The following is a 16257-nucleotide window of genomic DNA, read 5'->3' as shown; positions in this document are numbered from 1 at the left end:
CGTGGGTTCAGTCCTTAGGTCCCGTATCGTAGGAGAGACTCAGCTCTCTCCACCTGTCCTTTGACTTCCACGTGCACAGTGACATGTTCCCCCTCAAACAAAAGTGTGAAAGGAAATATATAAAACCAAATAAATAAATAAAACCAAAGCGTTGCCCATCTCCCATCTGAAAGTACTGTTGGTTCTTTCATATCATTAGGTGATGTCTGCACCAAAGTAAAAACATTTCTGTCCAACTAATTAACTGTCTAAACAAGAAGGAAGCCCACACAATCCTTTTAAATGCTTCTTTTATTTCATTGGTTGTACATTGGGTGAGTGAACTGAATATTACAACCAAAACATAGAATTGATACAAATTAGACTCCTGTTTACACTGTAAGATAACGAATGAGGGAATTCTGTAAGAAGTGTTACGGAAAGATTTAGTAGAAATGTGACCAGTGGTATGTGGCTGAAAGAACATGTCTGTGAAGTGCTGTTACACCCTGAAAATCAAGAGTGAAATGGAGTCCCGTACAAGTGGAGTTAGTTTCCTAACTGCTGTAGCTGTTGAACTGACATCTTCCTGTCTTGGATATTGGTGATTTTGTTTTTGTAATTAAACAAAGCATTTAAGATTTATTCATCATAGTCAGACTTCTGAATATAAACAAACTTTTGGCAAATAATATTTATACAGAAAAATAGTTTTAGATCCTCTCAAATCCCAGAATTATTCTATAAAATTACATTATAAATAAATAAAAAGCAAAATCTGTTGTACATATATTTGTACATCTATGCATTTGCCTTGCCTCCTCCTTATTGTAAATGGCATATTTGACTCTCTGCATATTATAATCACAATTCTGGAAAATGGATATCATAGTAAAAAATACAGTCATCTATATTTGCTGGGGGATACAGGTGATGTTTTTGATGCTCCATTAATAAAGGGCTGAAAATAGCTATGTGCTAATAATTTTTAAAATAAAAATCATGAAATGAAAGGAAAGAAAGACAGTTACAACAATTAGTCTACAAAAATATTTCAGTGATTCCCATAATTTACCTTTTAGTAATGTCTACTATCTTCTCCATGAGTTTAAATGAATAAGCAAAGAAAAAAATAAGTATGAGTGTTTTAGGCAAGTTGTAGCATAACTACATTGTTATAACTGAGAAAATTACAAATATCAATAATACATAAAGATGAAAACTATCGAAGTGATACAAGTTAGATACAATATCTTTCCACAAATTAAAACAAACACGATACAAGCACTACGCAAGATTATACTCAGAATGTGATTTTTCTTTTGATACAATTATCAGATCTATGATGTAAGATAAATAGATAGTAATTAGACTTTGACCAACATGAATTAAATGCAGATTTTTTTCTCAATCAAAAAAAATTGATATGGTTGATGCCTCTAGTTTTCAGAACAGGTGATGATACCAAAATTTAAAATATTTTACATTCAATCTCAAAAGTCAAAATACTTCAATCACTAAAATGTCCACAAAGAAAATGGATGTTTAAAACAATTACACATAATATCCATTTATAACAGCTGTTTCATTTCTTAAACAATAATTTAAAAACTATGTAGGTACTGTGTAGGCTATGTGCAACATATAAAATGTGAAATATGAAATATTTGGTACGATAGTGCTTAAAATAAACTTTAAAACAAACTTTCTGAACAAAATTTAATTGTATCGCTATTACCTTGAAGATCAACCAAGTATTTAAAAAAGTAAACAACATTAAAATATGTTTCATCCATATATAGTATATATATGTATGTGTATATATAATATGTATGTACTTGTATTAAAGTTTTTTATACTTTTGAGACATAAAATATGCTTTAAGGTGAAAGAATTAAAAGAACTATTTTTCCATGCTGTAGTTAGTTACAACCCTTTAACCCAACTTTTGAAATGCAAAAACAGTAATGGATACTTTAAAAAGTGAAACTATCTACCTCTTTTTGTTTACATAGTAATTTAGATTAAAGTCACATTTGCAGCTGTAGTGACTAAACTCAGACGAACTTAAACTGGAATATTATACAGACCTCCCCACCTACAGCTTCCCTGTTGGACTAGGCTTTAGTTTAGAAGAGCTATTCGGTAACAGGCAACCGGAGGGCGAGTTTGAAAGACCAATCCCTTAGATTCAACTAATTGGCATGAGCCTTTCATTCTTGTCAAGCTGGATGAAGTCTGGCAAAATCTAGGCACTTCTACAAAGTCTCTCTTATAAAACAACTTTAAAAATATACTTGTAAAATAATACCTTCAAGACTTTGTTGGGTGGGGTATGAAGCTCATACCGTGCAAAGTTTTTTTTTTTTTTCAATATATGCAATGTTATTCTAGAATCCCATGATTCAGTGCGGCATCTCCAGGCAACTGAAACCCACACTCTGATGTGTCCCCAGCAATTGTGCTTGAACTGCCATTCAAATTTTAGACCTGCGAGGCAGGTATCCGTTTTACTTCACTTCTCATCTTTGCTGCAGTGTTCATCTCGTCAAGAAGTGAATCATACCCTTTGATCCAGTCAGGAAATGAAATGGTGGTGATTGGAGTTAGATTCGAACCTGCCCTTGGAATAAGTACTTAAACTAATGCTATCTGTTTATTGCTAAATTTGAAATATTCTGAATCGAAATGAGTATATTGGCTGGACTTTCTGCATCAGCTATAGTTACGGAGATAAGACAATATTCCTAGGACAGAAACTATGCTTAGAACCCTGTAAAAGAAAACCTCATCCTTTATGCCTTTGAACATTGCAGCTGGTCTCAGGTAGTTAACTATCTTAGGCTGGAATATACTAAGCATACCATATTTAATACTCATATATGACATAGCAGAACTAGTCTTAGGGTTGTGGTCTGTCCAGAAGAACTAAATTTAGCATGCAGTTTGTGGCAATTCTATCGAGGAGGAAACAGGGTAATATGTACAGTAACAATGTTTAGTTATTCTCAATGCAGATTCTTGGCATTCCATTCCATTTCTGTTGATTATTTCAGAATTATCTGTTGAAGAAAAAGACAAGCGCAATTTAGACTTTCTGCAGGGAAAATAATGAGCTTAAGTCTTACTCTTTGCAAAAAGACATTTGAAAGTAGAATGATCTTCAATTTCTCATAATTCTGATACAACCATTAACTTTGAAAAATCTCCACCCTTCATGCTGATGATTTCACACTTAGCAATTTCTTCTGTGTAGCTGTGGTAAGGAACGGTGACTCAAACACACACGTACGTGTTCTCTGTGGCACCATGACAGCATGTATGTGGGCAGGCAGTCTGTTTGGAACTCAGTCTCCTAAATCATTTGCTTCATATTTCTTTGCTATATGTTCACATGACTATCAAATTGATATTTGCTCTAGCAAATAAGAAAGCCTAAGCAAAGAACTTATTCTCTGGAAGTTGTTTATGAACCTGACTATCTAAATATCTAAGACTTAATCAATCAGGTAGTTTAATTATTAACTTATAATTCAAAGATATAGCCTTATCAAACATAATCTTGTTTCCAAGATATAACAGCAACCAGTTTCAAATGCAGAATATGCTTAAATGTCAGAGTAAAGAGAAAACAGATAACAATCTAATTAAGCAGTTAAGATATTCTTAAGTAACCCAAAAGCATAGATAAAGCTCAAACAAGGCTTTAATAGCTTACTATCAAATTCAAGCTGTGGTCCTCGGGATTAATCTCCAAGGTCCCCATCCCTGCTTTTGCATTACTAGATTTTGAATCCTGGGCCTTGCACATGCTAGGCAAACGCTCTGCCACTGAGCTAACCCCAGTCCAATCATGTCCCTTTCTAACTCTATCCTCTTGTAAAGGTGAGGGAGTTCAGCCTGTGTGGTCCGTCTACGCCATGAAATATCAAGCTTAAATGAAAAATTTTATCAAAACTATTTGTTCTTTGTGCAATGTTTTCATTTAACTCTGCATAACTAATGAACAAAAGCTTATTTGTTAAATAGCCAAAAATCTCCAAGAAATAACTGACAAAGCCACTATGGCAAATATCAGCTGATATTGCTACACACCAGGCTTCAATTCCTAGTAAAAGGGCCATGTCTATAAACGTAATTTATTATCCTATTATGTCAGAGTTTATGCATATGGATATTTTTCTTTGAACACTTCAATAGTTCATAGGTAGTATTTTTCGTATGTCTAAGTGATAAACATGTTCATCCTTTATTGAGGCACACAGATGTATATAGAACTGATGAAAATGGGCTGATTTATAGAAAATATTTACGTGAAATGAAAGTTCAAAATTTCAGACACCAAGGTCATTCATTTAAGATTTATTTACTTATATTTAGTTATATGGATGCACATGTGTCTGTGAGTGAGGACGCTACATGTGGGTGGGTGCCCAGAAGAGGGTGTTGGAGGTTCGGAACCGCCCAACCTGGGTGCTGGGAACCAAACTAATAGCATTCCTTGTTTCATATATTGGTAGATGTGAATAAGAATAACATATAATTTTTATATGTAGATACTATCCCAGGATCTAGTATGTGAATGCATTTATTGTATTGTCTTCGAATGGCACCATTACAGTTAGGTAATATTTAGATTCTCCAAACAGATTGTAAGGTTTTTAAAGATTTAGATAGTTAATTATGAAATAGGAATTTCTTCTATTTCATCCCTCCCCGAGCTTCCATGCTATCTGTACAACAGGACCATTTCCTGAGACATCAAATCATGTCCTGTTTTCCCCCTATTTGTCATTGCTGTAGCAAGAGATCCTGAAAGATTTAGGGGAATCTTCTAGTTCCTGAGACAAACATATAATAATGTATGTTTTGAAAATGCACGATCCTGCTTATTGGCTGAAATTAAAAAGCCAGACAGAATGAAATTTGCAAACACCTGGAAAGACAGGCACCCTACAGAAAGCCCCGTAAAATGAGAATGGGTAGATTTGCATTGTAGAAACTTACAACAATTTTGAACTTGTGTGTGACAAAGAGAAAACTGAGTAGCTGGACTGGAACTCGGTTTCAAAGTTGTAACTAAAAGTTGCCTAGACTCACCCAGCCTGCCTTTCCCCTCTGCTCCAGGCTACTCAAAAGCCAAAAGTGGCTTCTGGTGTTGTTGAACTTGAAGTCATGACTGCTACCTTGAATCTAGACCAGAAAATTGGCTGTTTAGGGCTGTGCCTTTGTCTATCTGTGGAATGTATGTGTAGATAAAGAGGATGAGTTATACTCAATAGCAGCTGTGGACTTCAAGAGGTTCCAAAACTTGACCTTAGGGGTCAGGAAAGCAGTCAGTTTTTCTCCTTAGAAGTTCCATTTATAGGTGGCAACATTTTTTTTTCATGAAAGTATCATTTATTATTAATTTTCTTTTCTGAGAACTCTAACTTGTTGGGACTGTCTGAATGAAGTACACTTTAGGACAGTGGTCAACCTGTGGGTGGCAACCTCCACCTGGGTTGTATGTCAGATGTCCTGAACATCAGGTATTTATATTACAATTCATAACAGTAGCAAAATTACAGTTATGCAGTAGCGATGAAATAATTTTATGGTTGGGGTCACCACAACATGAGGAACTGCATTAAAGGGCCACAGCATTAGGAAGGTTGAGACCACTGCTCTAGGGTGAAGTGTCCCTTGGAAAAAAGTGACCCTTGGAAATAGAACATTAAGGTGATGAGCAGCAGCGAACCAATGCCACTCACTTCAAAGCTGTCCCTCTGATGACTGTTTTTCATGTTAGGAAACACATAATGCCTGCGTCTGTGGTGTCTGGGGTGCTGAGGAAGTGAAGAGGGTGTCAGGAACTTCTCTCTAGTTTTTACCTTCTTTCCTTTAGTCGGATTTTATTCTTAATTGATGCCACAAGGCTACAATTCAAAGGCGAATAGGTACATTTTGTACCTCTTTCTAGAGGCTTGCCCCAGAGATTTTCTTCTACACTATCTATGTATCTCCTCCTACACCTCTTCAGCTCTCCACCTCTCTCTCCACCATTCTTCATGACGGTTTTCATACCCAGGACTGAAGGCTTCAGAAGTGCCTGGACATTAAGGACGGCCACAAGCCATATTCTTAAAAGACTAGGCTTCTAGGTGCTATAGGTGACCTGGTACATACACTACAAATCTGATTTGGACAAACCCTAGTTTTGAGTTTGCACATTTAAAAATGGTTAATTACAGCATCAGGGCTAGAGCGATGGCTTAGTGGTTAAGAGTGCTTCCAGCTCTTCAGAGGACCCCAGTTCAGTTCCCAGCACCCACATCAGGAGGCTTACAACCTGCCTGTACCTCCATATGCAGGGGACTTGAGGCCTCTGTCTTCAGCCTTTGTGGGAATTCTTACATGAACACACACACACACACACACACACACACACACACACACACACACACACACACATCCCTGCACACACATTGAAAAACTTTTAAAACAGCCCATCAAATTTAAGCACAACAGGCTACATGCCAGTAATTTCTTTCCTGCCTTTAGTCCAAGCTGAGGTTGCTACCCAAGGTGTCTATTTCAGGACACTGTACCCCAGACATTCTCAGGGGAGGTAATTGAAAAATTTCATTAGGTCCACAAAAGTCTGCATACAAGTTAAAAGGAGAGCTATCTATCAGTTCTCCTAAAGGGCCTTCTCTGTTTCTGCCTGAGTGTTAGTGTCTACACTCTTGGTTTTCAGTAGGCTCTGAGAACATCTATCAGACATGAGCCTAGTGTGTGCTGCAGCCATATTTTGCAGATATGGAAGTCTGTGCAATATTAACTGTCTCGCAAACCAGATATTTGTTCACTTTGCTCCTGGAATGAGAATTCTCTTCAGGGCAAGAAAATGGTGGCCTGTCTCAGACCCATGCCAGGAATGAAGGGAAGCTGTGAATCCAAAGGCTTTTTTGTACCTCATAACATGCTAACTGAGAAGGATGCTCAGAAGAACCCCTTTGAGCTTGTGAATCTGAGAAAGGGGAGGCCATAAGGCAAGTCTGGAGGAACCAGCCAGGTGCATGAAACAGAGGACAGTGTGTGCTGTCTGAAGGAGCTGGTGCTGGCCCTCAGTGATCACCTACACCCCACCCCAGCCTCTTCCCAGTCAATGCAAGAAACTTCTGCCACCCCACCCCACCAAAGAGCCACTGCTTCCGCTTCTGTGAAACACTGGCAAGCCGCGGCAGGAAAAAACTCAAATGTATTGAACGAGTCCCATTCCTGTGTGTCTTCCTGGTGAGTGATTCCCTTAAGGAAGTAGTATTTACTGTAACACAACTGTGACTAGAGGGGGCAAAATTCTCAAGTATGATTATGGTCTGTCATGTATGGTAAGTCAAAACTCTGAACTGAAAAGATCGTTTTCAAATCCCTTTCCCACTAAAAGGGGAACAACACAAAAGTGAAGACAGCTGACACCCCCAAAATGTATGGTTCAATTTAGAAAAGACAGACACACCTGACCTCCAATCAGGCGTGCCTTCACAGATCATTTGGGGTTCCTCTGGCTGTAACAATATGTGTGATGCAAAAATGTCAGATGGTTGCAATCTACTTATTAATAAGGAAAGGAAATCATATGAATTAATTAAACTACATCCCTTAAGTTGCTGTATTCAGCAGTCTGATGAGTCTCCTCAGGGTGAACACAGTCCATAAGTGGTCTGACTTTTTTTTTTTTTTTGAAGAAAAAGCATGAATGGCTCCTGAGAGCATCAACTAGGTCCTTCTGTCAGACGTGTGCGACCACTGACTAGTTCTTGTATCCTTCGTGACATGTGTGACATGAACGACAGCAAAAGTTACAAAGATGTGGTCTGGGTTGGGTTCCATCTAAGGAAACACAAGCCTATCAGGGTCAGTCAGTAGGCAGCATACAGCGTGCTGACCCACATGACGGAGAACGACCGACTGTGGATCAGATCTTTCTGTGGGCTGGGTTCAGCAACAGGCGGTTGATGGATGTATGCATCAGACCCACTCTGTGGAGGAGATACCCAACCAAGTCAAGACTGCTGCTTCCAGAGTTGAGCACTAGTTGTAGCATCCTCAGGGCAGACAGTGGCGGAGTTGGTGGGCTGGGAGAGAACAGCTATCGGGAGCTAACCCTGCAACGTCCAGACATTAGTGTTCACCCCCAGAAGCAGGGCACTAGACCAGCAGACACCCGCTACCTAAAAAGAAAATACAATCATCCTGTCCCAGACTCAGTCACTAGCTATGAAATATTCACATTGTCTTGTCTCTTTCTTAATGATGATGGATTTAGGCTGAACCATCCATCACCTGCAAGAGATCTGGCTGGAGTGTGAAATGGTCAAAAGCAAAATAGTTTGTGCAGAAAAGGAAACACTGAATTTGAACTCATCAGTGCCATGAACTCAACACTTGACTCAGCCCATCCTGAGTTAGCAGGGGAGTGAAAAAGAAAGAAGGCAAAGCATCATGGGACTGCTCTAGTGTTTCAGAGACCACGTATTAATGCCTCTGAGTTTATACTTGTGGATGATCTTTGGGAGCTGAATATATATTCTCAAAAGGGCAAGTTTCTACATGGCTTCTAGAAACCTTTACCCTCCCTACAGAAAACACTCATTGCTATAAGATTCAGATATCTTATCTTCAGAGATGGAAGTTCAAATACTAGACTCATTAAGAATAGCTTTGCTTAATTGATGTGGATGACATTTCAGTGAATACACCCATGCATCCAAACCACTAAACAATGAAAGAAGAGGAAGGAATGTTTTCCTTAAATTTCCCTCATGACTAGCCATCAAATGCTGTCTTTATAATGCTGACTCTAGGGAGGTAAATAAAATATACCTTATAAAATATTTGTGTGGCCTTCCTGAACTACCAAAGAACCTCAGGGGATCTTTGTATCACGAACTTCAAGCTGTGGAGGATACATTAACCAAGTCCTCAGCAAATTCCTCAGGATGGATGTCTAACTCCCCTTTATGTCTCTGGTGTCCAGGATGGGGGCTGGGTAGACATGAGTCATCAGTCTCTGGCTGAGTGTCTGGATGAACACATAGGAAGTAACTGAGGACAGTGACACATGGCAGAAGACCATCAGGTGAATTGGGGCAGCAGGCAGTGCAGGCGTGAGCAGGGACCCTTAGGCCACAGAAGACATCTCTGTAGCCTTTCAGGGTCTGTGAAATATCCTGGAAAAACAGATTGCCCCCTCCCCTGCACCCTTTCACTTCTTGTCATACAAGGATAAGAGGAACAGTTCTCTAGGCTGGGGCCGGGATACCAGGGAAAACATGGCTGGCAAACAACACTTCCACCTGAAGGAAATGTCTCAATGAGGCAACTACTCTAGACGGGCTTTTTCACAGTCACAGAGCTCTGCAACCATGGAAGACTGTACCCATGGCCACAGGGCTCCGCAGCTGCAGAAGGGTGTTTCCCTATTTTCTGAAACAAAACTATCTTTTTTAAAGAGACTCGCCTGTTGCCCAGCATCCTGATAACTATTTCTTTACTTACTTTCTGTGCTGGGATTGGATCCAGGACTTGCACATGCTAAATGAGCTCTGTTGATGACGTGTGCCCCAAGCTCTCTCCCCTCAATGTTCTTTTTACTACTCCATTGACTTTATGCCCTGCTCAGACTTTCCACCGTTTAACTTCTCCCCTCCTTTGCTCTATAGCTCCACACCTCTTCTATGTGGCCGCCATTACTGTCAGTTTCTTGACGTTATCAGCGAGGAAAAACCCACGGAGTATTCTGATTGCAGCACACAGACATCTGCATAGTTTTGGATCAGTGCAATTTGGTATTTAATCATAGTATGAATGACTGAAGCCAAACACAAATGTCTTCTGCCTCTTGGTGAAATGAGATTGAAATCACTAACTAAAGCTACAATTTTAATGTCAATACACGTACACTTTCAAGTAAATACATTCTTCAGCCCATCTCACGACTATTTATAAATTAATTGTATCAAAAGTTCAGAAGTAATTAGTGGTACATGCAAGGATACTTTGAAAAGCTGTCTTAAGATTGTTCTTGAGACAGGGTCTCATTTAGTCCAAGGTTGGCCTCAAACTTGCTAGGTAGTCAAGAATGACTTTGAACTTTGATTATCCTGCCTCTAACCCCATTACTGCTGGCATTATAGGCGTGTGCTGACAGGGCTTGTTTTCTGAGATGCTGCAAGCCAAACCCAGGGCTTTGAGCATGCTAGCAATCATTCTACCAATTCCTTTATACCCCAGCCTCTGAAAAGAAGTCTTACTTGTTACTTTAGGGGACTGTTGTTCTGAGGAAAGGCATCATGCCACCACATTTAGCTTACTTTCAAATGTAGATTTTATTTGTGCAGAAGAGGTATAACCCGGGGTCCTGGGTGCAAATGGTCAAATTGACAGTTTCATTCCGAGAAAAGAAAACAGGCTGGATGACATGCCTCTAATACTCGGTAGTTCTCCAAGAGCAGTTTTGTTCCAACTGTTGTTCTGCTTATGCTTCCATTAATAAATGGAAGATGTTGGGTATATGTTCTAATATATATATGATAATATACATGTCATGTAAAACATTAGTAACTGGGCTCTCTCTATATGAAAGGTGGTAACACACCCTCATTAAAGATTATTAACCAAGGCCCGCACTGACAAGTTATCAGGATAACATCTACAACTCATATTAACACAAGTTGTGTGTGCAAGCATCTAGACTCCGTGTGTCCTGACTGCTTGTGACTCTGAAGCTCAGATCTGGAGTGTTTTCACACTGAGGCAGGACTGGTCCTTACTCATGTGCTCTGAAATGCTCAAGGCTGCCCCAGAGTGACTGTTTCAGTTAGAAAGTATATTTCCACACCACATAGAATTCATTACAAATAACTCCTCATTTTACCAAATGCCATACAAATGAAATCACTAGATGGCTTTAAAAATTGTGTCCATAACTATTTATGTGGTTGAAACATAATATATAATGTAGGGAAGTAAGGGGCTCGCATATGCTTGCAAAGAAATTGCTAATGTACACAAACCAGACAAAAGTCACCTCCCCTTACAGATGGCTCAGGTGTGCCCTGTGTTTGCAGAAGGTGGCCTTTCCTGCCACTGTGAATCCTTCTAACAGGGAAGGGAACTCTCCTCAGGTGCATCTCCTGTCTGACCTCCAATGTTGGGGTGCAGCGCCAGCCTACCCATGGGGAAAAATCAAGACTTATGGGGTTTTCCTCGCGCAACTCTTAACAGCAAGGCTTCTCTTCCCCACTGTAGCCCTGGTTTTCCTCTTCCACCTGTGGGTGAATCCTAAGGATCATTTCCACTGTTTTCACTCTGAGGTGGGAGGGCTGTCTTCAGATTACCTTCCACCAACATTTATATTCGGTTGTAATTGAACAGCACATGAAATTCTAATATGTGTCCCCCAAGGACGACTGACTTTTGCATACAAATAAGGAGGAAGGTAAATAGGGTGGGTCCCCCTGCCCGTTCTTTTCTTTCTCTGGTATTGGCCCCGTGGTGTTATTAAAAACATATTGAAGGGTGCTGTGTGTTTATTCATAAAAGAAGAGCTGTGAGATCATATTTGCTCTGCAGCTGTGAATGAAGGCAAAAACTAAAACCGAACCCCAGACTGGAAGGTTCAAGTGAGAGCCAGGAAGAAAAGCAGCAGGCAGGGCGAGCCACAGCATAACGGAAGCAGCGGAGGGTGGTGTGGAGGGGTTCATAGCCACCCAGGAACTAGTCTCAGGTTCTGTTCATGTGCACGTGTGGTGTGCGTGTACGTGTGCGTGTGTTTCTGTGAGTGTGGAGGCTTGAGGTCAATATAGGCAGGGTGTTTTCCTCAACTGCTCATCACCTTGTTGGGGGGACAGGATCTCTCACTGGATCCAGAGTTGACCAATTTGGCTAGATGGGCTGGCCAGGAGCCCCGGAACCTCTGGTGCCCCAGTGCTGGGACTATGGATGCACATCCCTATGCTCATCTTTATTTATGAACGTTGCAGATTCAAACAAAGGTCTTCACACTCACATGACAAGCACTGAGCTGCCTGAGCCGTCTCTCCACACCCCAGGTTTTCACCGTACATCCCAGTGCTGTCCCACAGTCTGTCCCTCACTGACCTGTCTATGGTGGACTTGAGCTTGGACTACGGCTACTCCGTCTCCAGCAGGCAAAAGACAGAACAGGGCTGTTTTGTTTTAATCATAGTCTAAGAGTTAGGGTTAGACATGTGCCTGTGATCTCTCTCTCTCCTCTCTCAAATCCCAAAGAAAGAGACACTTCCATGTGCATGGACAGTGTTGTCCACACTGCTCTCCGGGAACCATGCCATGAGTCTGAACCACACTGTAAAGGGCGCCTCTAGGGACCGCTGTGGCCAAGGCTTCTGTTCTGCAGAAAGCATTTTGGGGACTGAGCTCACCTAAGAAGTCTGTTTGGTCGGAAAGAACACAAGAACCCTTGTAGTGCGTCTCTAGGTAATGTGGTGACCTAACCTAATCAAGGCCACTGCTGTTTCTACAGGAAAACTGAGCTCCAAAGCCATGGGTCAAAGAACTTTAAAAATACACTTTCCAAATGCAGACTGTATATGTTAAAGAAGGCTACATTTCCCTACTGTATCAAAAACATAAAGTTGTGGTCATATCATTCAAGTAAATATCCTAAAAATTTAGAATATATGCAATAAGACGTGTAGGAAGTGGGGCTGTGAGTGAATGGGCAGCCCACTCCTGGTGATTTCACGGGTGCAGACCTCTGGGCATGGATGTTGAACTGAAGAAAAAAATTACATGGAAAAGCTAGTTTAGGCACCATATAATTAAGATGTTCTTTGTTGTATAAATGGATAATAATCAATGTGTCTATTATTGGCTTATGGCTATTTTTGATATCAAGTTTATCTTAAAGCTTTCACAGCGATGAGTTAACAACTCAAGAATGAAGTGGGTATTTAGATGACTTCACAACCAGCTCTCCCCAGCACCTCTGGCAGTCCAGGAACCCTGGTGTGGGGCAAGAGGAGAACCAGAGGAGGGTGCTTTACCAAGCAGTCACATTCTTCATTGCCAAGTGTCCTCACCAATAGTCAGGTCTTTCTGAGGTGATCTGAATCCCATAATTACTTGGACTATAATTATTTGCAAATTTTCATTGTCTATACCCTTTATTATGTAAGGCCCATGAGAAAGGGGCATAGCTTTTATTTGCCTCGGTCCCAGAATCCCAGCTCTATGGCTCCTAATATCCAGTGCTGAGAGGGAGCAAGAAGTGACACACTGCCAGAGAATAAATGGCAGGCTTCTTTTTTTTTTTTTTTTTTTTTTTTTTTTTTTTTTTTTTTTAATAAGGCCTGATGTCCCAGGGTAAACCTCACTTCTAACAAACTCAGTCCACTGAGGAAAACTCACAGCTGTTAGCAGTCATCGTCCTTGTGAAAACAGAACTCTTAAAGGGGAACATGGGGACAAGTGGGAATTTCATCACAAGAAGAATGTAAGGTTAGTAATGGCCTAATACTCGACATCTTTCTCGACAATTCTTAATCCCTTCTTTTTTTGGAGAAGTCTTCATTTAGCTCTTCTGTCCATTTAAAAATGTGGTAAAGTATACCTAAAATAAGATCTTTCTATTTTAAACACTTCATATAGAGTTCCGTGACAGAGTCCGTTCCCTGTGCTTCCTGCTGTCATCCCAGTCCGCCGGCACAGCTTGGCTCTCCAGTGAACCCTGCACCCATTAGACACCAACTCTGGATTCTCCTTTCTTCACACCTGAGTTTTCAGTTCCGAGAACTGAACCAGGGATTTGGATGTGCATGATAGGAACACTCTCTACCAGTGAGCTACACTTCCAAACCTTGTTCTCACTGAGACGGGTCTCATGCAGCTCACGCTGGCTTTGGCCTTGAGACGCTCCTTCCTGCCTTAGCCTTCTGGGTGCTTTGGTTTCATACAGTGTGTTTCACACTGTGTCTGTCTCTGTGTCTTGCCAAACCATAACCACCTTCCACCCCTACCTATCCTTCCTTCCTATTTCTGGCTTTAAAATGGGATCCTCACTTCTGCACATGACCCATCACCATCCTCAGCTGACTCTCTAATTTAGTTCTTCTGTGCTTTTACTTTGGAATAAATTGAACTTGTAGCTGCTCTTTTTTTTTTTTTTTAAACTTGTCTCCTGCAGGTTGCCCACAACATTCCTTCTTAACTAGTAGCGCTCAGTTTATTTACTGAGGTTGATGTGGCCATGAGGTTCTATGGGGACAATGGAGAAAAACTATCTCGTTCCAGCATTCCCCACTGGCTTATTAGCCTGGAATGGCAAAATGGCACTCTCTTCTCTGCATTCTACTTTTCATAGCTGAGTGAAATCTGAATTGTCAATCTCACCAACCACCAGTGTCTGCAGACCAATTTAGACTTTAAAAAGTTTTCAGCTCTGTGAGAACTTCTGAAGTGGTTGAAATGTTTAAAGGCAGCAGTTGAACTTTTTGTGTTCAATCTTTTGGTAGTGCTGGGGACTGAACCCATTCCCTCCGGCATGCATGATGGCCAAAGGCCGCCCTCCTGAGCCTGACTGGCAGGAGTTCTCAGCAGCCAGTCCCCTCACCGACCACAGCTATAACACTGTCAGATGTGCTGGGGAGCACAGGAAATGCAGGCCTGAGGCCTAAACATATCAGGCCACCACATACTTGCTCCAATTGTGGGCTATTTATTCTCTACGATTTGTTCTCATCTGGAAAATGCATGAGGTACTTCACAGAGCAATAATGAGTATTAAATAAAATAATGCACATAAAGAGTCTGATATGCAATGGAGGTTTTTGATAACGGTTGGTTTATTTCCCTAAGGCTATTATTTTAGGAATCATAATCCTAAATCAAATTCAGTTTCAGTTTCTATTTAAACAGTTATTCAAATAATTCCATTGTGTATTTAGATATAGGTTTGAATGGTGCCTCATATGTTGGAAATATGCTGGGTTTTCGATGAGACTAATGATTTTTTAGAGTATCAAGTGCATTTGCTTCCCTTTTTATAATACATATACTGACTGTCACTGACAATGAAGTCAGACTGAATTTCTGATTTTTTTCATTGAAGTTTTGACTGTCATAACAATCATTTTGCAAACTGAAACCTTTTATTGTAAGAATGCAATCTGTACCAGTGCCCACCACAGTGGGAAGCTGATGTCCCCCAAAGGGCAGAATCTCTCATTCCTTAGAGTTAGGGGAACCCATCGGGGAACCAGCAGCCAGGTTCAGTAGATGCATCCTCTGGGCAAGGCATTCAACCTCTTTTATTCCTGATATTTCTCCTCTGTATGATGGGAATTCAAAGTCTTTGCACTCCTACAATGTTGTGAGTATTAGTTGATGTATTTAACAAGTGTCTGTGGACAATATTACATGACAACATTAAACTATCTTTTTTATTTTTGCAAGTCATAGGAGTTGAACCTAGGACCCCATGCATGTGAGGCAAGTGTTCTTCCACTGAGCTGCAGCCCCAGCCTTTGAAACTATTCTAATCTCCCAGTCAAAGTCACAAAACGGAAACATTTCCACAAGCTACATTATTTACTAATTATTTCTAGATCACAGTGCTTAGAGAAAACGACTGTCTATGGACACTTCTGTGCACCCATCCTGTTAACAAATGAATGTCTGGGTTCAACTTTCAAGCCTTCACTTCTCACATAGCTCCTGCAGAAGCAGCAGAAGTAGCAGGGCCTTCCAGCTCATGTTTCACAAACGAACATACAGCTCCAAGCAAACAACTCCGGACGCCCTGCCTAAGGCACAGAGCAGACTCCTTTTCACCTTTACACGCTTCTTAGGTCTTCTCTTCGAAATTTCTTTTCTAGCTCATGTTTCAGGGGTCAATAAGGGCCCAGAAAAGAATATGAGCAATAGAAATCTATTCAAACAATGCCTCCTGTCCTGAACCCACATAACAAGAAGTTTTCTGGCCTCATCACTTATTGTAGATCAACAATGGCACAGATGGAAAAAATGATTGATGGAACAGTTGTGAAATTAATGCTGGAAAAATACTTGTAGAGAAACCAAGGGTCAAGTTTAACTTCTCTGGGTATCTTTGACTAGTTACAGAACTCCACATTCTAAGGAGGAAGCGAAGTTCCAGGCTGTTCCAAAACAACTGATAGTTAGCAACTTGGTGTGAACCATGCTTTGATTGGGCAAAAGAGACCTAAATGTGGTGTTAGGGGACCAAGTTTC

At 40.6% G+C, this 16257-nt stretch overlaps 1 protein-coding gene across 8 annotated transcripts in view; it reads right to left on the bottom strand.

Moving 5' to 3' along the window:
- Positions 1-273: 273 nt before the first annotated feature.
- Positions 274-16257, bottom strand: part of Mbnl2 (muscleblind like splicing regulator 2) — a 159511-nt gene continuing 143527 nt past the window's right edge. For all 8 annotated transcript variants that reach the window (XM_015997476.3, XM_015997475.3, XM_015997478.3 and 5 more), the window contains one exon: positions 274-3041. In XM_015997476.3, the coding sequence (XP_015852962.1) occupies positions 3027-3041 (15 nt within the window). In that variant the 3' untranslated portion in view covers positions 274-3026. The remainder of the gene's footprint in view (positions 3042-16257) is intronic.

The sequence above is a fragment of the Peromyscus maniculatus genome, chromosome 9 (assembly GCF_049852395.1).
Source record: "Peromyscus maniculatus bairdii isolate BWxNUB_F1_BW_parent chromosome 9, HU_Pman_BW_mat_3.1, whole genome shotgun sequence".
Classification (NCBI taxonomy): domain Eukaryota; kingdom Metazoa; phylum Chordata; class Mammalia; order Rodentia; family Cricetidae; genus Peromyscus; species Peromyscus maniculatus.
This window is presented reverse-complemented; position numbering and strand designations above follow the sequence as displayed.